The sequence below is a fragment of the Trachurus japonicus genome, unplaced genomic scaffold, assembly GCF_045865225.1.
Source record: "Trachurus japonicus isolate A0001 unplaced genomic scaffold, Traja_1.0 AP031020.1".
NCBI lineage: Eukaryota > Metazoa > Chordata > Actinopteri > Carangiformes > Carangidae > Trachurus > Trachurus japonicus.
In genome coordinates, this window is record NW_028221153.1 from 33,143 (window position 1) to 59,746 (window position 26,604).

At 43.9% G+C, this 26,604-nt stretch overlaps 1 protein-coding gene across 1 annotated transcript in view; it reads right to left on the bottom strand.

Moving 5' to 3' along the window:
• Nucleotides 1-15,941: 15,941 nt before the first annotated feature.
• The window catches only part of LOC146959816 (receptor tyrosine-protein kinase erbB-3-like), a 48,310-nt gene continuing 37,647 nt past the window's right edge, over nucleotides 15,942-26,604 (bottom strand). Inside the window, exons 24-29 of the mRNA XM_085772871.1 lie at nucleotides 24,470-24,616; nucleotides 23,033-23,130; nucleotides 22,287-22,493; nucleotides 21,311-21,376; nucleotides 20,294-20,564; nucleotides 15,942-16,882 (exon numbers count right to left, since the gene is read on the bottom strand). Of these exons, the coding sequence (XP_085628997.1) occupies nucleotides 15,942-16,882; nucleotides 20,294-20,564; nucleotides 21,311-21,376; nucleotides 22,287-22,493; nucleotides 23,033-23,130; nucleotides 24,470-24,616 (1,730 nt within the window). The remainder of the gene's footprint in view (nucleotides 16,883-20,293; nucleotides 20,565-21,310; nucleotides 21,377-22,286; nucleotides 22,494-23,032; nucleotides 23,131-24,469; nucleotides 24,617-26,604) is intronic.

The following is a 26,604-nucleotide window of genomic DNA, read 5'->3' on the forward strand; positions in this document are numbered from 1 at the left end:
TAGCAATGTTTTGTATACTATTTTGAATACTGCGACCCCCTGGCATTGTATTGTTCTTTGTTTTGTATGTTTTACTAAATGTAATACCTGAATTGTCAATAAAATTTGCCTTAAAAAAAAAAAAAAAATATTCCCATTATTTTCAGTCGAATTCATAGGTCGAATTAAAAATGTATTTTGAGTCTGTATTACATGTTGAATCAAACAAAAAATGTGTATCAGCGATTGAATTTTATTCAAATTATATTACAGGTGTGCAAACTCATCAGGGGTAAAAAAGGTGACAAGATACCGGCCCCCTAGGGGGGTCCGGGGGCATGCTCCCCCGGGGAAATTTAAAAAAAAAAACAACTTTAAAGGTGAATTTACAGTCAATTTTAGCATGAGACTAGGGTCCAGATTTACTCAGGTTTGCACAGCTTTTGCTCCTGTTAAACCTGCACAATCTGTCTCTGTTTGGTTTTGAAACATGTGAAGGGGGTCTTCAGCCTATGCAGGTTTAGCATGAGCAAAAGCTGTGCAAAACTTGGAGAATCTGTCCCTTGATGTCCATCAGATGAACCTTGCAAACCTTGCCTTCAAACTAAATAACATTTAATACAGACTGATTGGTTCATTGTGAAATATTTATTTATTGATGTAAATGTGTTTTCTGTACGTAGGCTATGCTCCGAGGCAGCGCTGCTCTTTCTGTCCAATAACACACATGAAGCTTAAAAATGCCATAAGCTACATAAAACATATTAAAGACCCACTCCCGTGAAAATCGTGTTTTTTGAGCTTTTCACATGTTCCTGTGGCATTTTTCTTGTGTTAGAGCACTTATCAGCAGAGAAGGAAGTGCAAAATTGCATTTCAGAGTTTTTCTGCCTTCAAACTGCTGTGAACCAATGGCAGACTCAAACTGGCAGTTTCAGGAAGACTGGAGTTGAGGGTGTCACAGCTCCAGGGGAGGGCACTAGTGCTACAAGCTCCCGCCCCGCTCTGCATCTGGCTCAGAGGTGAAAGCCTTCACAGCTCGGTGTAGCTGTCAAGGTATAATAGGTATAGCTCACCTGGTAGAGCAGCAGGCATTGTGAGCAAGGACTATGCACCAGTCTGGGATCGAATCCCAGTGTGGAGTTTTACGTTAAACGCGCTGAATCTGTAATTGTACAATGTCCAGCTGTCAGCAAGCGGGGGGGTGGGGTGCGAGGAGGTGGCTGGGCGGGTGCAGAGCAGCGCAGTCTCCGCCCACCCTCCAGAGGTGCATTGCTAATGTGCATGGCTAATGAGCTGGTTTTAAAATGGCCGAAAAGGGTCGCGGGAGTGGGACTTTAAGCGGCAATATGTATTTAAAAGATGTTCAAGTAAACGGTTCGGTTCACGGTTTTGTGGTCATGGTTTTCGGTTCGGGTTGGTATACTTTGATCGTTGGGAAAATCAATCATGTCTTGTATATTCAGGTTAAAACTTTAAGAATGAGGCATCTGATCCATCATTGTGACAGTCTGAGGTTAAAAGTAGGTGAGATTCTGGCTGCAAGAGAGGAGACATCGATAGTTCCAACATGTTTTAATTTATTGGGCAAAGAAAGTTATCTAACAAATGCTAAGAACAATTAGATATTCACTGAAATATATAACCTATATTTATTAATTGTGGTTCTTACAAAAATATTACAGTTTTTCTCAGTCGCTTTGGTGCTATTCTCACATCACTCTTAACATTTGCACAACAGTTAGTGCATTTTTCAGAACAATTATCACAAACTGCAAAACCTAGTGGATAACCTGCAAAAGCGCGTCACTTGCTCAAAATGGATTGTCCATCCCTCAAAAGCAAGTACTCATGTCAATGAAACTGTCAGTGTCGTCAAAATGAGAAGTCCTGACACCATCGTTTATGAACAAGATAGTCAAATGGCTTTGTCATGTTTTCATTATGACACTTTATTCTCTAAGTGTTTTCCAATGCAAAAAGTGATGATACTACCTGAAAATGCTCCAGACAGCACTATACACTACTTGTACAGCCATGTGAAAACTACAGTAAAGTTACACATTACTGTATTTAGTGGAGATACTGAATATGTTTCACATTTCTACTGCATATGCTCTTTGCAATTCTGATTTGTTCACAGTATTGTGCAAAGGAAAAATACACTACAGTCATCTACAACAAACATAATAAACACTCTTTGGGTACAACTTTACGTAAACAATGTTGCAGTACACTAACTGAACCTACAGAGTACTGTAAATCATTCCTGCACATCCAGACGTTCCAGTCACATTTTCATCTACATCACTCTGTCAACTGTAGCGATTGAAACAGATTCAATATTCCCAAAGATACAGTGATGTCATCCTTACATTGTATCTCTTTCAACCTTATGCCATTGTTTGTAATGGGCTCAGTCTCTTCCACCTCTGTGAGGTTGTCTTGTAATCCTATGTGATGCAGAGTAAAATTACAGTAATGTACAGTACATGTACTGCATCAACCATTATTACTGTAGTGTACAATACTGTAAAAGTGCTTCCTACTTGTAAAATGCTGTAGTACAGTACCGTACTGTAAAGATGGGAAATCTTTACTGTGGTTGCTGTAATACATGACAATACAGTAAATCTGTTCTCTAGTGAAGCTGTAAGTCTAAATGTAAAAAAAGTTCTTGTCCCACTGTATCTTACAGTAATGCCTGACACAATGACAGCAGTGCAGATTGTTTAGTACTGAATTACTGTCCAATACCATACATACCTGTTGTTCCTTACTGTAAATGTTTGAATAACTGAATTCACAGCTTCTCCCAACATTTAAAACTAGTTTGACAGATTTTGAAAACTAGTTCAAGAATTTTGTATGTAATGACTCAAGCAATGAAATGAGGACTATTAGTTTTATAGGGAAAGACTATTCAGCGTTCAAAAGTATAGTTCATTTTGACTGACATGACATAAACAAATGATAATGTTGTAAAACAGCAGAGAATTGTATGAGAGCAACTGATACATGTCCAAAAGCATTTGCAATTTGTTCAGAGGAAGGAGAAACTGCTACTATGATGTGGACAAATGACTACATGTTGTGGAGGTTGAACTAATAGTTATGAGAACTTTCATTCTGATCTGAGAATAGCACCAAAGCGATTGAGAAAAACTGTAATTGAACTTTAGCCTACTACTTTTACAACCACATTATTTACCAGCAACATAAAGTGAAACAGAGGCAGAGGTGTCCTGCCACAGTCAGTCAACCTCCTCCTCCTGCTGCTGCTGAACAGGTCCGTTAATATAATACATCCATGCACAGGTCGCACTGGAGCTAGTCTCGCTCGCCAGACCCTCCTCCAGAGAAGAGGGAGACACTGGAGCTAATAAAAGCTAAACGCGCTAATCGCTAATTGGCCGCGATCGCGATCATCACACACACACGGTCCCATACAGCAGAGCAGACCTACAACGCTGCTGGAACATCTTCTAGCTCCGACTCTTTCACTCGCCATGCTCACAAAGTCGCGTTAGTTAGTCTGTATGAAAAGTGAAGCTTCAGGTGTGTATTGCTGGACAGAAGAGCAGCGCTGCCACCACTCGTTGTCATCCAGATAAGGTGCACGCGCCTTAAAGAGACAGGTGCATTGGCTCGGCTTGCCTCGCCGGACCCCCCCCCTCTCAAATTTTTTTTATTGCGGATTTACACGAATCACACAAATGACCAATTTGGGATCCAAAACGGCGGAGTTCATCTGGCAGAGGATCTCTCTTTTACTACTAACACTGTTGCCATCACGAAAAAAGCCCAGCAGAGACTCCACTTGCTGAGGAGACTGAGGAAGGTTGGTCTCCCTACTGTCCATCTGACCACCTTCTACAGGGGCACAGTGGAGAGCATTCTCACCTACAACCTTACCTCCTGGTTCGGCAGCTGCACCAGCAACGAGAGGCGGCAGCTGAACCGGGTGGTAAAAACAGCCAGCAGGATTACAGGCTGCCCCCTTCCAACGCTGGTGGACCTGTACAGAAGGCGCTGCATCCACAGGGCAGCTGCAATTACCCGAGACACTCACCATCCTTCTCACAGCCTGTTCTCCCTGATGCCTTCCGGTAAAAGATACCGGAGCATCCGGTGCAGGACCACAAGGTTCCTCAATAGTTTTTTCCCCCAGGCTGTGAGAGCACTGAACTCTGAGAGCGCACTGTCGAATGGCTGTTAAGAACTGTTGCTGCACCTTTAACCACTTTACCTTAACTGCTGCTGCTTTTTAAAAAAATATTATTACTATTAAGAGTATTTATTTAGTAGTATATTTTTAATTAACATAGGATTTTATTTTGTATGCTTTTATTCTATTTGAATGTTCAGATTTTTTGCACTGCTTTTAATCTAGGAGCACACAATTTCATCTCGTGTACACGTACAAGAAATGACAAATAAAAAACCTTTGACCTTTGACCTTTGAATTTCGCCGAAAGGTGACAAGTTTGCACCCCTGATATTAAGTAATCTTGTCTGCCTTTATAACTTGTTCTATGTCTTTAATTTCTTTTTTTAAAGGTCTTTTTTATAATTTATTTATTTTATTAGACATATTATTTATTTACTTTTTATTTTATCATCTCTATATTTCTTATATTATTTATCTACTATATATTAGTTCTTGAAATGTTTTGATAATGTTTGCCTTTGTCATGTCTTGGAATGTCTGTCGCTTTGTTTTTTTGTTCCTTGTTCAATTGGTGATGTTATTTGATGATAAATAAATATTATAAAAAATTTCATTTCATTTCATTTCTTTATTTATTGAATTGGGACAGTGCACATTCATCAACACTGACACATTAAGCATCAGTGTAAATGTGCCGGACTTAGCACAACTGCTAAATTTCAGCCGCAGTCCCAAGGCAGGTTTCTAAAAAACATAACACAGAATTTTAAAACCTTGTGATGACAAGTCAAACAGTGGACAATTATGTGGTGTATTGAAGCATGAATAACAACTTAGTAGCTCACGGGACTTTTTACTGTGACAACGTGCTCAGCAGGAAGTACAACATTACAACAACGCTTCTTCTTCTCCTCACCTACATACATAGAGGGTTTTGTATATTTCAGTGGTGCCTCCTAGCGGCACTCAAATGTAACAGCGTTACAGAACACAACATCTCCTCTCCCTGTAAAACAATACTCTGGTTCAGTATTAAAATAAAAGAAGTGCGTCTGATCCCTACTAGGGAGACAGTTCTAACAGAGGTGATTCATTAATGCTAGAAATCAATGGCACAGAGCCTAATCTACTGTAATTACAGTGACACTCAGTTTAAATATATGAATCTGTAACACCTTGAACAGGATAACATAAAGGCAATTGCATGAATATATATGTGGCACTCTCATTTAACAAAACATACACCCACATTAACCAGATAGAGTAATAGGGAGGACTCTCATGAAATGTCAATAAACAACATAGTCCTGCTGCCACTTAGGCTTGACTCTAGAGCGTGCAGGGATTGGGGAACTGTGTGCAGGGGTCTGTGAGTGTGGTAGGGAGTCTGTGTGTCCATCACCAGTTCCAAGTGGAACGCGGGCCAGGTGAGTTGCATTCCACTTTTTTCCATCACTGAGTTGGAAGGTGTTTGGACCCACCTGCTTTTCCACTTGCACAGGTGGGGAGAATCTCGGGTGAGCTTTAGGTGTCGGGCGAGGAATCCTTATTCTCACCTTCTCTCCCTCCTGAAATGGAGGATCACGTGCGCCTCGCTTTGAATCTGTGTAGCGCTTCATCTTGTCTTGATTCCTCTCTACTGTGTCGCGTACTTTGTTAGGTGAAGGCGTCACAGTGGGAGGCAGAGGTAGAATGTCCAGCTTGGTGCGCATTTTACGGCCATAGAGCAGTTCATGGGGTGAAACAGATGTGGTGGCATGCGGTGTCGCCCGGTAAACCTGAAGCCAGGATAGCACAGCCTCTTTCCATGGCTGTGATTGCAAGATGGCTGTCTGCAGGCAGCCTCTCAGAGAGCGGTGGAATCTTTCAACGGCGCCATTAGCTGCAGGATAGTATACAGATGTTCGAATATGGCGCATGCTGTGTGAATCCATGAACTCAGCGAACTCAGCCGAGGTAAACTGAGGTCCGTTGTCGGTGACGATGGACTCAGGGTTGCCATGGCGACTGAAAGTGGACATCAGGAACTTTACAACATCTGCTGTCGTGGCACTTTGGGAGAAGGCAAGTTCAGGCCACTTTGTGTAATAGTCTGTTAGTGTTATGGCGTAACGGCAGGTAGGGGGAGCCGTTTCAAAGGGGCCTACTATATCAAGACCCAGTTTCTGCCACGGGCCCTCGGGAAGCTGGACAGGTTGCAGGGGAGCAGGATGAGTGGAGGCCGTTTTATCATTTGACTGGCAAGCAACGCAGGAAGCTATGCAGGTCTGAACCTCGGAGTCCATTTTCGGCCACCAATATAGATCTCTCAGGCGCTGTTTTGTACGTACAACTCCCTGATGACACTCATGAGCCAAAGCTATCAAGGTCTGGCGCACAGCAGATGGCACCAGGAGTCTCGAGCCTCTGAAAATGAAACTGTCTTTCACTGAGAGCTCCTCTCTCACCTTGTAGTAGGGGCTCATGTCCTGGTTCACTGTTCTGATGGAAGGAGGCCAGCCACGGTGAATCTGTTCACGCAGGGCTGTCATTTCAGGGCATGAAGAGCAGGCAGCTTCGAAATCAGCCACCGGAAAAGCTCGCAGTGTGGAGGAGATCAGAGCCACTATTTCAGGCTCCACATCAGCAGATGGCTCGGCAGGCAGTGGCAAGGGGAGACGAGAAAGACAATCAGCAGTGTAGTTTTGAGACCCTGGGCGATACACCATGTCATAGTCAAAGCAAAGTAGGCGTGCTGACCAGCGTGCCACACGCATCCCAGCTCTGCCTATCCCCTTGGTGGTCAGCAAAGTGGTAAGTGCCTGGTGATCCGTGCGCAGGGTGAAACGATGGCCCCATAAATATGTCCGCCATTTTTCTGTAGCCCACACACATGCTAGTGCCTCCTTTTCAACTACTGAGTACTTGCGTTCTGTTGTAGTAAGTGTGCGGGATGCGAAAGCCACAGGTTTCTCGGTGCCATCAGGCTGTATTTGAGCAAACACCGCACCTAGACCATAGTCACTTGCATCTGTGGAGACAACTGAGCGGAATGTGGGGTCGTAGAGGGCCAGGGCCGGACTAGCTACCAGGAGCTTTTTAACCTCCTCAAAACTGCTTTGAGCAGCTTCAGTCCATGTGAATGATTCAGTCTCTTTGGCACACTCACGCATCGGGGCAACGACTGTAGCAAAGCCTGGCAAAAATTTTGAATACCAGGACGCAAGGCCTAAGAAAGACCTCAGAGTGCCTGCGTCGGAAGGGGGCGGGGCATTCCGGATTGCATCAATGTGTCCACGGTCAGGCAGAATCCCCCCCGCAGTGATGACATGACCAAGGAACCGTAGTGTAGTCTGCTTGAAATGGCACTTGTCGTCATTCAGGACTAACCCAGCCTCTTTTAGTTTGAGCAGGACAGTTCTGAGGCTGCGGTCGTGATCAGCAGGCGTGGTCCCATAAATGATCAGATCATCTAGGTAGTTTTTGTACACCAGGTATGCCCTGTAGAATTGTCGCCATCATTTTTTGAAAAGCAGAAGGTGCTGACGCCAAGCCGTAGGGCACCCTGCAAAACCTGAAGAGACCCTCGTGTGTAATGAAGGCAGTGATGTCTCTACTGTCCTCATGGAGAGGCAGCTGATAGTAAGCATTTGCCAGATCAATCGTGGAAAATACCGTAGCTCCTCGCAGGTTGGCCAGCAGTTCATCGATGTGAGGCAGTGGGTAGCTGTCGATGACCACCGCCTTGTTTGGTTCCCGTAGATCAGCACACATCCGGATTCCACCACTTTTCTTAGCAGTGACCACGATGGGGGAAACCCAAGCAGAAGCATCGATCTTCTCTATGACACCAGCCTTTAGCAAGCGATCGAGCTCAGCAGAAACAGAGTCTCTGACTGCAAAAGGCAAACGCCGCAGCTTCTGACGCACTGGTGTGATGTTGAGGTCCAGCTTAACCTTATGCATAAAGTTCTTTACACATCCAATGTCAGGAGCAGTTGATGTTGCAGTGTTTGTAGACATCACCGATGTGGGCGGCATTGAGGCTGAGGTGAGGACAGTATCCCCTCTGATGCTCAGGTCCAGGGCAATGAATAAGTCCATACCTAGCAGTGCCGTCCCTCTCTCCACTATGAAGAATGTTGCTGCAGCAGAGGTGTTGTCCATGTGTACTTGAGCATGCAGACATCCTAGTACTGGAATGTTGTCTCTTGTGTAGGTCACCAGCCTGGTAGAGGCTGCAGACAGTGTGTTGTCTCGGAAGAATGTCTGGTAGATGTGGCGTGGCAGTATTGACACAGCAGAACCAGTATCAACAACAAGTTGCATTGACACAGCAGGAGTAGTAGGAGTGGCAACCTCAACATTACATAACAGTCTCTTTGGGGCATGTGTCGAATTTTCCAGGTACAGTATGGTGACATCAGGTAACTGCACTTCATGCACATCACTGGATGGGGCAGAACGACACACCCTAGCATAATGTCCTATTTTGCGGCAGGATTTACACTGTACTTTTGCTGCAGGACACTGGGAGGAATTTGCTAAATGCTTATCTGAGCCACATCTGAAGCAAGATTTGCGCTGGGAAGAAGATGCAGTAGCAGCCGTAGCAGCGGGGCGGTAGTTCCTTTTGTATTTCACATTGTGAGGCTTGGATTGTATAGCTTGCACTGCAGCACCGTTTGACTTAATTTTGTTAGCCTGCAATGCAGCAGCTTCCATCTGTGTTGCTAATGTAGTAGCTTTCTCTAGAGTTAAATCGGGCTCTAACAACAGTCTCTCTCTCATTTTGTCACACTGCAGGTGTTCTAACAACTGGTCCCGAATCATTTCGTCTGTATTTGCATCAAATGCACATTTAACAGAAAGTGCACGGAGGGCAGCTATGTACTGATTTACCGTCTCGTGTGGAAGTTGTGATCGTTGTCGAAACGCATGTCGCTCCACTACGACGTTAACTTTTGGCAAGAAGTGTTTCTCTAGTGCTGTCACAGCGTCTTCAAAACTTGTACCCGTATCCGGCAGCGAGTAGAATATCCTCTGCCCCTCAGCGCCAAGGCAATGAAGTAGAGTGGCTCTCTTGCGGGATGTTGGCCAGGAGTTCCCGGTCGCATTTATAACTACCAAGTAGTTGTTGAAGATTCGGAGCCACATGTCGAACGGCATGGCCGGTTCTCCCGGACAAGGCAGGAACATTGCAGGCGCAGGAACGTGTACAGACATCTCGTCGTCTTAGTCGAAATCCTCGTCGCCAAGTTTGTGGTGTATTGAAGCATGAATAACAACTTAGTAGCTCACGGGACTTTTTACTGTGACAACGTGCTCAGCAGGAAGTACAACATTACAACAACGCTTCTTCTTCTCCTCACCTACATACATAGAGGGTTTTGTATATTTTAGTGGTGCCTCCTAGCGGCACTCAAATGTAACAGCGTTACAGAACACAACAAATTACAAGACAGAGCACAGACTGACAATATCAAGGCAAAACAGACGCAGACAAACAAAATAAGAACAGACAAATTTGACCCACAGTTAAAGAACAATTTACCATACATGCCCGGGAACAGACATCAGTTTTAAACAGTATTTAAACTATATGAGTGCATGTCTGATTTGTTTTTAACCAATGTTTGAGATGTTTTTTAAAGACTAAATAGTTGTCACAGTTTCTGATGTGTGGTGGTAACTTATTCCAAGACTGTGTTCCTCTTACAGAACTGACCATTTGACCAAATGTTGTTCTGCGCCTTGGTACATTACAGTCACCTCTTGTTAGAGCTCTGGTTCTTCGTCCTTCATTATTTTTTCTCTGAATAAATTTATTCAGTGGAGGTGGGGCAAGTGCGTTTAAAACTTTGAAGATGAGACAGACATCCATAAAAATCTGATAGCTGTCTAAATCAAGAATGTTAAACTTTTTTAAAACATTACAATAATGAAAATGAAGAGGTTTCCTGTCCAAAATCTTAACTGTCTTTTTGAAGAGAGACTTGATGGGTTTCAGTATACTTTCTGTTGTGTGTGTCCATGTTGTAAAACAATAATTTATGTGTGAGAATATCATGGCATGCATATAGACTTTAGCCGTCTTGGAGGTGAGAAATGGTCTTATGTGGTAGAAATTCGACAGGTTGAATTTAATGATATTTGTGATTTTTTTAACATGTGCTTTAAATGATAGTTTTGTGTCGAAGACCACTCCAAGATATTTAAACTCCTCCACTACATCAAGGCTCTCTCCATTGACCACCACAGATGGTTGATCGCCCTCTGCTGACTGACGAGAGAAAAACATACATACAGTCTTTTTAAGATTGAGGTGCAAACAAGATTCACTAAGCCAGTGAGATACAGGTGCCAGAGCTGCTGATAATTTTACAGCGGCTTCTTGTTTTGTTTTTGCATGTGCATACAGCACTGTATCATCAGCATATAATTGCAGATTAACATTTGGGCAAACCTCAGGGAGGTCATTTACATAAAGACTGAACAGAATTGGCCCCAAGATAGAACCTTGGGGTACCCCAGTTGAACAGCTGAGGTAGGATGACATTGAGTTTCCAATCTGAACAGCCTGCTTTCTGTTTGACAGATACGATCTCATCCAGCAGAGTGCACCATCAGAAAAGTTAAAAAGGGACAGTTTCGAAATAAGTACATTGTGATTTAGTGAGTCAAAAGCTCTTTTCAAGTCCAAAAAGACAGCTCCTACATAACCACCCTGATCCAATAAATCTTTTATGTTCTCATGAAAATAACAGATTGCTGTTTCAGTCGAATGGTGTTTACGGAATCCGTACTGCATTGGATGAAGTGGGTTATGCCCACTATCAAGATGGTCTGTTAACTGCAGTGCAATCCATTTCTCAGCTACTTTTGAGATAACCGGCAAGATACTTATCGGCCGGTAATTCTCCAGTTTGGTCTTGTCACCAGCTTTTAGGATTGGAGTAACCTTGGCAATCTTCCAGGCGGATGGCACTCTACCCTGTTTTATGGACAGATTTATTAAGTGTGCAATTGGGTGCGCGAGGGCCATTTTATTTTGTTTTATGAAATTACTATCAAGACCAAAGACATCTCTAGCCTTAGAGCTTTTCAGAGATGAGATGATCCACAGAGTTATGTGGGGTGCTTGGACATTTAAAGTTCATTGTCAACTCCTCAATTGATTGTATAAAAAAATGGTTGAAGCTACTAACAATGACTTCCAAGTCATTTGTCAGAGTGCCATTCACCTGGAGTTGCATGTCATTGGGTGCTATGTCCTCCTTGTTTCTTCCTGTTAACTTATTTAATTGTTCCCATATCAATTTTCCATTGCCCTTTGCCCCATCTATCATTTCAATAAAAAAATTTGCTTTAGCTTTACGAATTTGTTTTATTACTTTATTTCTAAGTGATGTAAAGATCTGTCGGTCACAAATAAGCCCTGTTTTTAGAGATTTTTTTAGTGCATTATCTCTTTCCTTCATTAGTTTCCGTACATCATCCTTCACCCAAGGTAATGCTTTTTTACATCTTTTAAATTCAACTTTCTTTGTGAAGCTATCCAAAACTTCCATAACACATTTGGAGAAAGTGCTAGAGCTGTCCTCAACTTCATTGTTAGTTAATACATTGGACCAATCATACTCTTGCAGAGCATTCTTCAGGTTTTGTTCTTCATTTTTAGGTATTATATGATGGCTTCTGGCTCTAATAGGGCTAGAACGACGTTTCCAGTTGATTTTCCTTGAACATAGGATGAGGTTATGATCGGAGAGCCCAGACAGTAGATTAAAAGTTTTACTGATCCTATCAGGCTTATTTGTGAATATTAGATCAATTGTTGTTTTAGATGTGTTAGTTATTCTGGTTGGATCTTGAATAACTTGAGTAAGACTATGATTATCTGTTAGTTGCTTCAGTTTTTTTCTATCAGTTTTATTGTCCCAGTTGATATTAAAATCCCCTAGAAGAATAGTTTCCCTTTTAAAATCACTACATTTTAAGATGGTTTTAAGTTGATCGTAGAATATATTTTTAGAGGAAGGAGGTCGGTACAAACATATCACAGTGAAAGACATTTCAGGAGAAATAGTTATATTGAGGCCAATACATTCAATATCTATTTCTGCTGGCCATTCAATTAATTTACACTTTAGACAGTCCTTCACATAAACCAGTAACCCACCCCCTCGTCCTGTTCCATTAAATTAAATTTAAAAAAAGCAGGGGCGTTCTGACGCTGCTGTTTAATTTATGCTGGAAAAATGTTTTGTTTGGCTACACTGAATATGATTAAAAAAAACTAAATTCTCAGTTTTATATGATTAATTTGTTGATTATTTTATCCAAATTTTATATACATAAGTCTAAATGTTCTGGTAAGAAGCCAAACTTCTTGGAACTGTCTGCATGTTGGTCAGTATATCTCCTCCCTCTGTGATTGTGAGAATAAAAAAGCTGTTAAAACCTTATATACGTCTATGGTTAAAACGTATGATCTTTGTAAGCTTTACAAAATATTTATTTAAGTTTATGTTTTTTCTGTCTTGCTGTCATCCCCTGGCGTATTTATGATGGTTTGGTTGTGTATTAATGTTGTATACACTCATTTCATCTAACTGTACTCAGTCCTGTGTATACTCTTGTTGTCAATAAAGTTGTTTAATAAAAAAATAAAAAAATAAAAGTTCTGACGCTGCTGTGAGGCTGTTCAAGACAACGGTGCTCACTTCAAATTATTGATTATGTAGGATAAAACGTGGATTTGAGGTCCGTGATTTTAAATGTCTGAATTTGGTTGATACCCTTAAAGGGATAGTTCACCCAAAATTCAAATTTCACTCATTATCTCTTCCCCCTCATGTGGACTAAGGGCTGGGAGAAGTTTCAGAGTCCTCCGTGGCTTCTCTGAGTTACAGGGGGTCTCGGCGTAGCAGTGCATGTCCATATGACGGTTGCTAATGGATACCAACTGTCTTCGTAACAAAAAGACACACCAAAAAACATCCAGATACCTCCATGCTGCTCGTCTGTAATGTCCCTCTTGAAGCCCCAATTGCGAAAAATAAAAAATTAAAATTAATTAATTAAAAAAAATTAATTAAAAAATTAAAATAAGTCTATATTTTAAATTAAATAAGTCTATATTTCAAGCTCGTTTTGTAGCGGAAGCTTCTCGAAGCTTCCTGGAGCTTCCGCTACAAACAAGCTTAAAATATAGACTTATTTAATTTTTTTGGGGACAATTTTGCATTTCGGGGCTTCAATACCAGAGGGACATTACAGACGAGCAGCATGGAGGTATTTGGATGTTTTTTGGTGTGTCTTTTTGTTACGAAGACAGTTGGTATCCATTTGCAACCGTCATATGGACATGCACTGCTACGCCGAGACCCCCTGTAACTCAGAGAAGCCACGGAGGACTCTGAAACTTCTCCCAGCCCTTAGTCCACATGAGGGGGAGGAGATAATGAGAATAATGAAATTAAAATTTTGGGTGAACTATACCTTTAAACCAGCTTCTGGAAGAAGGAAACCCTGTATACAGAGCCACAGAAAGAAGCCTTTTCTGAAAATGGCTGACACATGTAGGCGAAGCCTCAAGAGAGAAACCCAACTCAATGTGATTGGGAAACAAATACAAATAAATTAAATACAGATACATTTTTAACATCTAACATTTTCCTGGACATTTCCACCATCACCACCATTTAAAATGACCCATTCAAATAGACTGTTCCACACAACCATGACAGACTTGGCTAATGGATAATGCTAAGCTAAATTAGCAACAATATGTGAATGTGATATGGATGTTAAAATAAACCAAACAAAGTCACTTTAAGGTCAAACCCCACCAACAGTCTGTTGTCGAGCCCAGCACCTCTACATTTCAGATTCAGTGCTTCAGCTACCGACAAGTAATAATAAAACATTCTTCAGAATAGATATTCAAAATATTGTTTTTATTGTGTATAAAATGTAATTTCACATAATGGTATAATCACACACAGGTCTCAAAACAACAAGGAAACTGCAAACAAATTAGGGATGGGCAATGATTTTTCGAATAGTCGTTCAATTAAAAATAAATCAAAAACTGTAAATGTTCCTTTTTACTGCATAAGAAGGAGATACATGGAGAGACTCCTGCAAAAAACAAGTGAAACTGAAGCACGATGAGACTGTGATGAGAAGCTACCGGAGAATATCTACGTAGTAGGAGACTTCGTCCTCGTTAAGCTGTGCTCTCATTACGTGACGAGGACTTCATTGCACTGTGATGAGAACCGTTACAATATTCCCTGATACCGAATATTCGAAAAATAATCGATTAGTTCCCGCTGGTGATCGTCGAGTAGTGTTTTTGTTTGAAATGCCCATCCCTAAAACAAATGCATTTGTTCTCTAAAACATTCTTTGTTCATTTCAAAGTGTAAACACAGACATGTAGCTTGTGATCTGTTCCTTTCTGGTTGTGTTTTCAACAGTCAGTGCTTTTTACTTCTGGAAATGCCCCAAAATCATCAAAGGCTTAAAAGAATGCAGATGTGACGTCAGCCTGTCACAGAAGTCTTTAAGTTTCTTTCCTGGTCTCTTCAGGCTGCAGCAGCTACTATTGCATTTCCTGTTTCAGCTCCTTCATGAATCCATCCATCTGGGGATGTAAAATGTTCTTCACGTGGGCACCGCGTACGTACCACAGCGTAGCCAGTACGGCGGCCATCTTGGTAAGGTCAACTCTCTCCCTCAGCGTAGCCAGTACGGCGGCCATCTTGGTAAGGGCAACTCTCTCCCTCAGAGCATTAAGCCAGTACGGCGGCCATCTTGGTAAGGTCAACTCTCTCCCTCAGAGCATTAAGCCTCTGCTGCATGTTCTGCTATAATGACCATAATTTGCTCAGTTTTTGTCCGATTTCAAAACGGTTTGATTTTTTATGAACGTCTATGCAGTTATGATGCAGCATATTTAGAATCACGGATCATTTTGATCATGTACTTTTTTTTGTAAAAGTAACATTATAGTGACATTATGTAAATAGTTAAAGTAATAGCTACATACTGATTTATTTTTCACAGAGTTATGAATAGTTTTTTTAGTGCAGATGAGTGGATCACCATCTACTGCACTGTAACTGCAGCCAGAGTCAGAGACAGTTGCCCGTTCCAATATGGCCGACTGTGAGCTACGTGAATCCATCTCAGGGAGCAATATTTTTTTTCGTAGGATGAGTCCAGGAAAGTCCCGCCTTCCCCGCCTCTGATTGGCTGGATGAATTCTCCTCCGATTGACGTCATCTCACAACAGTACTGTAGTAAACTAAAATACACACAACTGAAATATTAAATGTAATCAGACACCATGGCGTAGCGGTTTGCGTTTTCACCTGCGATGTGGTGAATCCGAGTTCGATCCCCGCTGGTTTCACATTCCGAAAAATTTAGTTTTTAAATTTATATTCCAAGTTTACATTTAGAGTTTGAGAGAAGTGTAATTGTGCCGTTGGTTGGGTTTAGGCAATGAAGAAAGGAGTTGGTTAAGTTTAGTAAAAAGACCAGGTAGAGGCTAGACAGGCCAGATCAGTAGAGAGAGTCCAGGTAGATCTAGGCACTTATCACACTTTACCGACAGCCTGAGTTTCACAGCCGTTTCACAACCAAAACCAACAACCAATCAGGCGAGAGTCCTTCTAGCCAATCAGAGTCGAAAATGGAGCCCATCTAGCCAATCAGAGGCGGGAACGGCGGGAAAGGCGGGACTTTCCCGGACTCATCCTACGAAAAAAAATATTGCTCTCAGGGATGTAAAGTGTGTTCACGTGGGCACGGCGTTGGGCTTCAGGAACATCCGGCTGTGCCAGTAGTCTGGGTTGTCGAAGGATCGGTCTGCAGCCGCCGCCGGGTCTCCCATCCCCAATCCCGATCGCCGCACTTTTACGTAGGGTTCGAACGCCGACCGGTGAACCTCTGTGCTGCCGGCGGCCATCATCATCGCTCCCTCCTGGTCCTGGTCCTGGTCCCTCCTCATGTTCTGGTAAACCACCGTGTCGCCGTCGGGCTGCAGCGCCGCGGCGAACGAGTCCATGTCCTCGTACTCGTACGCCTCGGCCTCGTCCCCCGAGCCCCCGACCTTCCTGTCTCGAAGAGCTCGTCTCAGCTTGGGCTGTTTGTTAGTGTAGTGGTAGTCACTGTCCTCCTCTTCCTCTTCCTCCACCTCCTCCTCCTCCTCCTCCTCCTCCTCCTCCTCCTCCTCTTGTCCTCTGTTCCTGGCTGGAGTCGGAGGAGGAGGAGGAGGAAGAGGAGGAAGAGGAGGGTCGTGAACCGGAGCGCTCTCCTCTTCCTCCTCCTCTTCCTCTTCCTCCTCCTCCTTCTCTCCGACCCTGACGTCCATGTATTCATACTCCACGTGGTCGTTGGGTCCCAGCTGCTCTGAGTCAGAGTCGTCTTTGCTGCTGCTGTGATGATGATGATGATGATGATGATGATGGTGACCTCTGACCTCCAGCGAGGACACGGTGTCGCCTGAACACGCCGTCAGCTGGGACGACACCGAGGACGTCCGCTTCTTCTTGTTGTTGGACTTCAGCGAGCGGTGGCCGTTGTTGTTGTGGTGTCGGAGCGACGCCGGCGTCTGCTGCTGCTTGTTCATGTACTCGTACTCTTCGTCGTCCGGGTCGTCCAACAGCCCCGACGACCGAGAACCAGAACCAGACTTCCTGATCCGGCCGGCGGCTCGAGACGAGGACAGGAGGGTGTCTGAGGAGGAGAAGGACAGGAAGAGTCAGAGATACACGTCAATGTTTTCTTTTAGCATCACCTGAGAGGTCGGCATGAAATATTTGGATGCGCAAAAAACACTTTGCAGCCTCTTCCTCTTATGTGTCATCTTTTCTTTAAAGGGACAAAGAGGCAGTGGCGTGCACTGGGGGGGGGCAAGGGGGGCAGTCGCCCCCCCTAAAGCCAAAGCACGCCTTAAAGTGCCCTCATGGGGCCAAAACGCGTCCTAAAGTGCCCTCTTCAGTGGTGAGGACGCGCTATATGTGCCCTTTTTTTCCCAATCGCCCCTGCCCTTCAAAAAGTCTGTGCACGCCACTGCAAAGAGGAGTTTGTATTTGGTTATAAAGAGTCTCAGTTTAAAGGGACAACCAGGAGTTTTGTTAAAGTGAAGTGTTTCCACACTACATTTATGAGCCTCCGCACCGTGAAATTCTTTGACCGGCACAAGACAGACTCATGTTTTCATTCATCAAGAATTAAAGTCAGAGGTTGGAAGACGATCACATACCGTCGTAGTTCCCACCATAAACGGAGATTCATACGGCGGCGTTATTCTCATGACTCGCCACGAAACCGAAAGTAAAGAAACGCTGGTCGGCTCGCCCAGCATTTCCACCACCACTAATAATAACAAAATAACCATAGAGACAAAACCATAGATTTATCTAAAATGGACCATTAACAAGTGGTAACGGAGATTCATCCACATTAATATCAGACTTTTTTATTGTCGCGGAATTTTTCATTCTGCCAATGGAGAAACTCCTGGTTGTCCGTTTAATGTGGATGAATCTACGTTTCCACATGTTAATGGCTCCATTTAGATAAATATATCGTTTTGTCTCTATGGTTATTTTGATATTATTATTATTTAGTGGTCGACTCGCCCAGCGTTTCCTACTTTCGGTTTCGTGGACACTGCCCGGCGAGTCATGGGAATAACGACGCCAGATCGCCGTTATGGTCGGAACTACGACGGTATGTGATCGTCTTCCAACCTCCGATTTTCATTCTTGATGAATGAAAACATTTGTTTTGCTTCCATCCGTCTTGCACCGGTCAAAGACTTTCACCGTGCGTGCGGAGGCTCATGGGAAATGTTGTATGAAAACACTTTGCTTTCCAAAACTCCTGGTTGTCCCTTTAAATACCTTCATGATGATCATTTTTTATAACTTGTATTTGTGCATTTTATCTTTTCAACTTGTCTAGAGTTTGATCAAAGTGTTGATAACCCTCCAGTCTCTTCACTACTGTCAGTGTACGTAACTGTACAGGTACAAGAGCAACACATGGAGGTTTATGGAAGAATAAGAACGAGATAGAACATGTTGATTAGCTTCAAGACAACAGTTTCTGTCAAGACAGTGATGTCATCTACGATCTCAATGTTGAAGTGCTGTTTCCTTTAAGCTGCCAATATACTACTGCACTACACTTCTTGTTTCTGTTTTTGTTTTATAATAGTGTCTTTCTTTGTAGTTTTTATGTCTGTTGGATACATGTGTGTGTTGTATGTGCTTTTTCCTGTTTTATGAATTCTGTTGTTATGTCCTTGTTGTTCATTTTAATGGCTTTAACACCTTGCCAGGAGGACTACAGTCGGAAACTAGCCGTTGGCTAAAACTGGCACCTTTACATTTTATTATGTTCATTAATGTGCATTGTCCTCCTTAAATAAATAAATAAAATAGAAATAAAATACCCACGCTCGATATGTTATGTAGAAAATATGGAAGCTCTGTATCGACCCTATCCACAAGTTTCCGAACGTCATCTATGGTCAAAACCGGTGGAATTGTACCTTTACGCTTCCATGGTTTTCAGTCGTTGTCATAGTTACGGTAAACGCATGGATCTATTAACGCTGGCTTTTAACACGGATGTCAGTCTGTGTGATATCCACTGTTGGCTGTCTAAACCGGAAGCGACCAGATTTTGAAATCCATCAAAATCGGCCCACTGGCGGTTAAAATCTGGTCACTTCCGGTTTAGACAGCCATTTTGAATTTTGAAAATGTCAGAAATGGATTCAGCATCATCAATAACCCCTAAAACCACTCCAATATTGCCCAGATCAGCCAAGTCAATTTTGTTGAAATATTGCCCATATAGGCAACTATGCTAATTTATGCTAATTATGTCTGTTATGCTAATTGTCCAATATATATAAGTTAGCATCCGGCAGTTTCTGAATACTGGGGACCCATACTATCTATTTCTAACTTAAAACTTTGGGGTACTCAACATTTCCGGGTTCACAATGGGGCCCTATGGGCTGGCAAGTAGACTAGTATGGTAATATTCATGTCTGGGAACTAATCCAGACTTCTTAAATCTGCAGTGTGATATAAACCCTCAGTGGGGGGGTCACCTCTCTCGGGGCTGTCTCCAGGAAGAACATATCTAGTGGGGGGGTCACCTCTCTCGGGGCTGTCCCCAGGAAGCACATATCTAGTGGGGGGGTCACCTCTCTCGGGGCTGTCTCCAGGAAGCACATATCTAGTGGGGGGGTCACCTCTCTCGGGGCTGTCTCCAGGAAGAACATATCTAGTGGGGGGGTCACCTCTCTCGGGGCTGTCTCCAGGAAGAACATATCTAGTGGGGGGGTCACCTCTCTCGGGGCTGTCCCCAGGAAGAACATCTCTTAAATCTGCAGTGTGATATAAACCCTCAGTGGGGGGGTCACCTCTCTCTGGGCTGTCTCCAGGAAGCACATATCTAGTGGGGGGGGTCACCTCTCTCTGGGCTGTCTCCAGGAAGAACATATCTAGTGGGGGGGTCACCTCTCTCTGGGCTGTCTCCAGGAAGCACATATCTAGTGGGGGGGTCACCTCTCTCGGGGCTGTCCCCAGGAAGCACATATCTAGTGGGGGGGTCACCTCTCTCTGGGCTGTCCCCAGGAAGAACATATCTTAAATCTGCAGTGTGATATAAACCCTCAGTGGGGGGGTCACCTCTCTCGGGGCTGTCTCCAGGAAGCACATATCTAGTGGGGGGGTCACCTCTCTCGGGGCTGTCTCCAGGAAGCACATATCTAGTGGGGGGGGTCACCTCTCTCGGGGCTGTCTCCAGGAAGCACATATCTAGTGGGGGGGTCACCTCTCTCGGGGCTGTCTCCAGGAAGAACATATCTAGTGGGGGGGTCACCTCTCTCGGGGCTGTCTCCAGGAAGCACATATCTAGTGGGGGGGTCACCTCTCTCGGGGCTGTCCCCAGGAAGCACATATCTAGTGGGGGGGTCACCTCTCTCTGGGCTGTCCCCAGGAAGCACATATCTAGTGGGGGGGTCACCTCTCTCGGGGCTGTCTCCAGGAAGCACATATCTAGTGGGGGGGTCACCTCTCTCGGGGCTGTCTCCAGGAAGAACATATCTAGTGGGGGGGTCACCTCTCTCGGGGCTGTCTCCAGGAAGCACATATCCGTTCTGGTCCTCCTCCTCCATCTCTGGCGACGGGGTGTCTGGCGGCCCAGCGGACATGCTGTCCCTCTGGGACATGTAGGCGCTGTCCTCGCGGTGACGTCGTCTTCTGCTCAGGCTTCCCGTCAGAGAGAAGTCCTCGTTCATGTCCAGCTCCACCGTCAGGCCGCAGCCCTCCGAGCTCTCCGACACGGTGCGGGCCGAGTTCAGCCGAGAGCGAGACGGGGTCGGCCACACGGCCTGAACACGACCACACAGACAGACGTGTTAGTGAAGTGGTGTTGGTTATGTCTTTAAATATGAGTTAAAGGGATAGTTCAGCATTTTGTCAAATTGGCCCATTGCCATAATCCCTACGGTCATACAGTAGTATAGGTTTGTTACCTTTAATTGTCTGTGCAAGCTATTTTTAGAACGGCGGAGCAGAGCCGTGAGCTGCTCAGAGCTACGCTACGGAGGCTCATTATGGGATTTCTTGGTTTCCCTCATCAAACTCATCAAATACACAATCCAACAACTCCACAACGCTCTGGTGGACAAGTTGTGAGCTGCACATTCACCACGCTATGAGATAATAACACAACGTTACCACACAGAGTTGTTGTAGAGGGAAATACAGAGACTGTTGATGAAAAACTGTCCCTGAAGGCAACGTGCATCAGTGGTTTTGCATGTATTTCCCTCTACAACAACTCTGTGTGGTAACGTTGTGTTATTATCTCATAGCGTGGTGAATGTGCAGCTCACAACTTGTCCACCAGAGCATTGTGGAGTTGTTGGATTGTGTATCTGATGAGTTTGATGAGGGAAACCAAGAAATCCCATAATGAGCCTCCGTAGCGTAGCTCTGAGCAGCTCACGGCTCTGCTCCGCCGTTCTAAAAATAGCTTGCACCTACTGCTATGACTATAGGGATTATGGCAATGGGCCGATTTGACAAGATGTTGAACTATCCCTTTAGCACCACAGAGGCCTTTTGAACCTACCTGTCCTGGGTTGTCGACACCGGGGGTCATGGGTAGGTATCCTGCAGCGTTTGAAGTGAGAACAACCTTCACAAGAAAAAGACAGCAACAGTAAACCAAAAGGAAATATCCACAACTTCACCTGTGGAGAAGATAACTGACATTAGAAAAGGAAAACTACCACTATTTATAAACATTTGGGGTCATTTTATGGAATATACTATGGAGAGTGTGGATTTAAGTGATGTGGGGAATGAAGCTGACGAGGCGTAGTTGTTAGTTGTCCTTTGCAGTGATCCAAAATAATTTATTTTCTTTTGATATTTGATTTCTTTATTCTGTGTGAACTGTACATCTAAATTTGTATTTTTGATCCACGCACAATAGTGAAATAACCTGGCTAACTCTTGATAAGGCAGAGAAACCTTTATTGTTCGGGTTGTTTCGTTGTTGTTGTTTTTTTTGTTGTTGTTTTTTATACTTTTTTTTTTTTTTTTGGAGTTTTTGGAGTTTTTGGAGTTTTTGCCTTTATTTGACAGCACATAGTGAGATAGACAGGAGAGGGGGAGGCAGAGAGAGGGGGAATGACATGCAGGAAAGGTCCGCCCGACACGGGATTCGAACCGGGGACGCCTGCGTTGAGGACTGTAGCCTCTACATGGGGCGGCTGCCTTAACCACTGCACCACGCACCGCCCCGTTGTTTTTTATACTTATACTTTCACCTAAGTGTTGCTCTATGTTATCTCATAAATACCTGACTTGCAAGGAAGGACAATTTGAATGCTGGACAATAATTTAGTTTTCCCTGACGTCTTCCTTGATGTGAGAGCAGAGCACTCTTATTTCTGTATATTTATGTATTTTGGAAACATTGTGAAAACTCAATAAAGATAATGTTGGGGGAAAAAAGACAGCGACAGTGAGATTTTAGTTTCCAGAGGCGACAGAAGAGAAGTGGTGATAAACCCTCCAGGAAGTGGCCGGCGTGTCGTTACCCTGTGGGTGTCCAGCCTGGACAGACGACTGTGGCTCTTGGACGGGGACATGTAGAGCGGCGCAGCGGGAACGAGGCCGTCCACCGCCGAGTCCTCCTGGTTCTTCAGCTCGATGTTGAGGTCGTCCAGATCCTCCAGGTCGTCCAGGTCGGCCGCGCTCCGCTGGGCCACTTCGTCCTGAGGAGAGTCCTGGTGGCTGCAGTCCTCCTGGAGGGACGGGACCGCGGTGTTAGAGCGGTGGTGAGACACGGATCAGAGACAGTAGCACTCTCCCCACTCTGAATGAACTTTATAGCTCCCGATGCCTCACAAAGGCAAAGAAAATCCTCAAAGACACAACACACCCTGGCCACTGTCTGTTTGAGCTACTCCCCTCTGGCAGGAGATACAGGACAATTAAAGCCACCACAAACAGATTTAAGATCAGTTTTTACCCCCAAAGCAGTGACTGCACTTAATGCTGAGTAATGATGAGTGGTTTTATGCTTTTTAAAAAATGTTTTTATGAATTTTTGCACTGCAGGAGATGCACTTTTAATTTCGTTGTTGTGGAAATGACAATGACAGTAAACATATCTATCTATCTATCTATCTATCTATCTATCTATCTACCTATCTATCTATCTATCTATCTATCTATCTATCTATCTATCTATCTATCTATCTATCTATCTATCTATCTATCTATCTATCTATCTATCTATCTATCTTCTATTGAAGCTCCAAACCATGGTCGTCGTCCTCACCTTGATGACCAGGTAACGCGGCGGGTCTCTGGCCATCCTGGTGAACTCATTGGCCAGTTCTTTGAAGGTCGGACGAACGTTTTCATCAATCATCCAACCTGGAGACGAAGAACAGGAAGTGAGACTTTGACACTCACATCTCACCAGTTAGCATGCTGCTAATGAGCTCTAAACTCAAACGTCCTCTGTTTTAGCAGGTATGAACTAAGTAAGACACTTCACTCTGAGCCTCCCCCAGACCAACGCTTTTAACATGGGCAAAAACCACACACCATATTTGTAATTGTAGAAAAGAAGCTTTTGGTTAGTGTTGTAGTCAAGACCACCGACCTAACTCAAGACCAAGACAAGGTTTTGGTCTTGTCTTGGTCTTGTTTTGTCGAGACCGAGACAAAACCAAGACCAAGTCGACAAAGTAGAAAAGTAGCCTGAAGTAGAAAAAAGAAGTAAACTCCAGGTGATGCGAGGTGCTCTTGAAGCTTCAAAAATTGGATAGACGGACAAAAAAGCACTGACTTGCTTCAGGAACTCACTCACTAGAGCCAAGAGGATAGTTACGTAAAAGCCTCTAATGAATCAGGGCATAATCATGAAACAATATTCTAACGCCGACCGGTTTCAACCAACATGGTCTTCTTCAGGGCGTGGCGGGAGGGAACCAGAGCTCCAGGTGCCTGGAGGCAGCAGTGGTTCTCAAACCTTTTTACATCAAGGAGCCGTAAACTGACACAAATTAGACCACGGATGGACCCCCATCCGACAAAATTTGGGAAAAAAACACCAGAAATACACAAATATTTGTTCTGAGACCAAATAATGTTGCTTTTTTAGTCAATGTACTTTCAAATTAGGGCCAATGGTGTGAATTTTTGGAAACATTTAGAGAAATTTGTAATATTTTGTAATTTGTAATGTAATATTTCTGGAAAAAAAAGTGCACTTTATTCCGGAAATATAAAACATTTTTCCAGAAATTTCTCTAAATTTTGGTAAAGTTTTGAGAAAAAGTTGAGGACCCCCTTGAACCCTCTCATGGACCCCCTATAAAGACAATGTTTATCAATTAGAGTCAAGTATTTCATTATAAAACATGTCAAACATATAAGGGAATATATCAAAAAACCATCAGAGAATATATATTTAGAATATATCTGAAAACCACATATCAAATAATCACATATCAAAAGATCACAATACCCAATCACAGGTTGACCGTTGACAAAAGGGTCTAAATTCCATGTCCTCATTTAGTCGAAACCACTCGCCGTTTGACTATTGTTTTATAATTATGCACTGATTCATTAAAGTCTTGTGCTATTTTGTTCGCCTAAAAAATAATAGTCGATTCCGAGACCAAGACATTGGACCGTGGACATGAGACCAAGACCGGTCTCCAGAACCACAACGCTACTTCTGGGTAGAAGAGAGTCCACTCACATTTGACCATGACCATGTAGACGTCGATGGTGCAGATGTGCGGCTGGGACAGACGCTCGCCTTTCTCCAGGAGATCAGGGACTTCATGTGGACGCATGTTGGTGTACGGCTCAGCTCCGTACGACATCATCTCCCACACCGTCACACCTGAAGACGCCACAGAGTTTATCAATCACACCTCCACTGCTGTTGGTTGGTTTCACAAATATAAACGAACCAAACTGGGACTGAATGGTTTAAAGGGATACGCCAACTTTTTTTTAACGTGTCTTGCCTGAGTCCATGACCAGCAGATAGACACCATCCTTTAGACTGTGTGTGCAGTAACCATGGAGATAGAGCCGTATCGCCGCAATTAGCTTAGCTCAAACGCTGGAAGTGTATAGGTAGTGTTAGCCTGCCTCCACCTAAAGTCACTAATTAGCTTAGCTCAAACACTGGAAGTGTATGGGTAGTGTTAGCCTGCCTCCACCTAAAGTCACTAATTAGCTTAGCTCAAACACTGGAAGTGTATGGGTAGTGTTAGCCTGCCTCCACCTAAAGTCACTAATTAGCTTAGCTCAAACGCTGGAAGTGTATGGGTAGTGTTAGCCTGCCTCCACCTAAAGTCACTAATTAGCTTAGCTCAAACACTGGAAGTGTATGGGTAGTGTTAGCCTGCCTCCACCTAAAGTCACTAATTAGCTTAGCTCAAACGCTGGAAGTGTATAGGTAGTGTTAGCCTGCCTCCACCTAAAGTCACTAATTAGCTTAGCTCAAACACTGGAAGTGTATGGGTAGTGTTAGCCTGCCTCCACCTAAAGTCGCTAATTAGCTTAGCTCAAACACTGGAAGTGTATGGGTAGTGTTAGCCTGCCTCCTACCGAGCTGAAATCAGCAGTCAGAAGCTGATTTCATTTTAGCTCTAAACTCTGTAAATATTTCACTTTATCCACATTTCAAACATGTTTAGGTGAGAAAGTAGCCGTATAGATCAGCAGTGTGTCGTTAATTTGTCTAAATACCAGCTGTTTACTATTTTGTTCGGACGAATTCGGCGCTACTCAAGCTAGCCGTTGTGACCAACGCACTTCCGGTTACTTTCACAAAATAAAACACCCGTTGCCCTTTACATACAGAAAACCATGACGATAGAATTTGTGCTTTTACGCGTGCCTATGTTCCCTCTGGACTCTGTCTATCTGGCCTGTCTAGCCTCTACCAGGTCTTTTTACTAAACTTAACCAACTCCTTTCTTCATTGCCTAAACCCAACCAATGGTGGGACCAAAGGGCTGTGGGAACATAGGGCTGTGGGAACATAGGGCTGTGGGAACATAGGAATGACCCCGAAATAGGAAGCTAAGCTACCCTCGATGTAGCTAGCTTGAACCAAAATAAAGCATCTTTGCTTGAACCCTCCGTTTTGACCGATCTCGTCCCGTTAGCGGCATTTGACCGCTCAAGATGCCTTACCGGAGAGTTTTGTAGCTCTGAGACCAAGATCGGCCCGTTTAGAGTTGCTGAAGAGTTTCTCTGATGACTTTAGGTGGAGGCAGGCTAACACTACCCATACACTTCCAGTGTTTGAGCTAAGCTAATTAGCGACTTTAGGTGGAGGCAGGCTAACACTACCCATACACTTCCAGTGTTGGAGCTAAGCTAATTAGCGACTTTAGCTAGGAGGCAGGCTAACACTACCCATACACTTCCAGTGTTTGAGGTAAGCTAATTAGCGACTTTAGGTGGAGGCAGGCTAACACTACCCATACACTTCCAGTGTTGGAGCTAAGCTAATTAGCGACTTTAGGTGGAGGCAGGCTAACACTACCCATACACTTCCAGTGTTTGAGCTAAGCTAATTAGTGACTTTAGGTGGAGGCAGGCTAACACTACCTATACACTTCCAGTGTTTGAGCTAAGCTAATTAGCGACTTTAGCTAGGAGGCAGGCTAACACTACCCATACACTTCCAGTGTTTGAGCTAAGCTAATTAGCGACTTTAGCTAGGAGGCAGGCTAACACTACCCATACACTTCCAGTGTTTGAGCTAAGCTAATTACGGCGATACGGCTCTATCTCCATGGTTACTGCACGTACAGTAGAAAGGATGGTGTCTATCTGCTGGTCATGGACTCGGGAGTGAGGCAAGACACG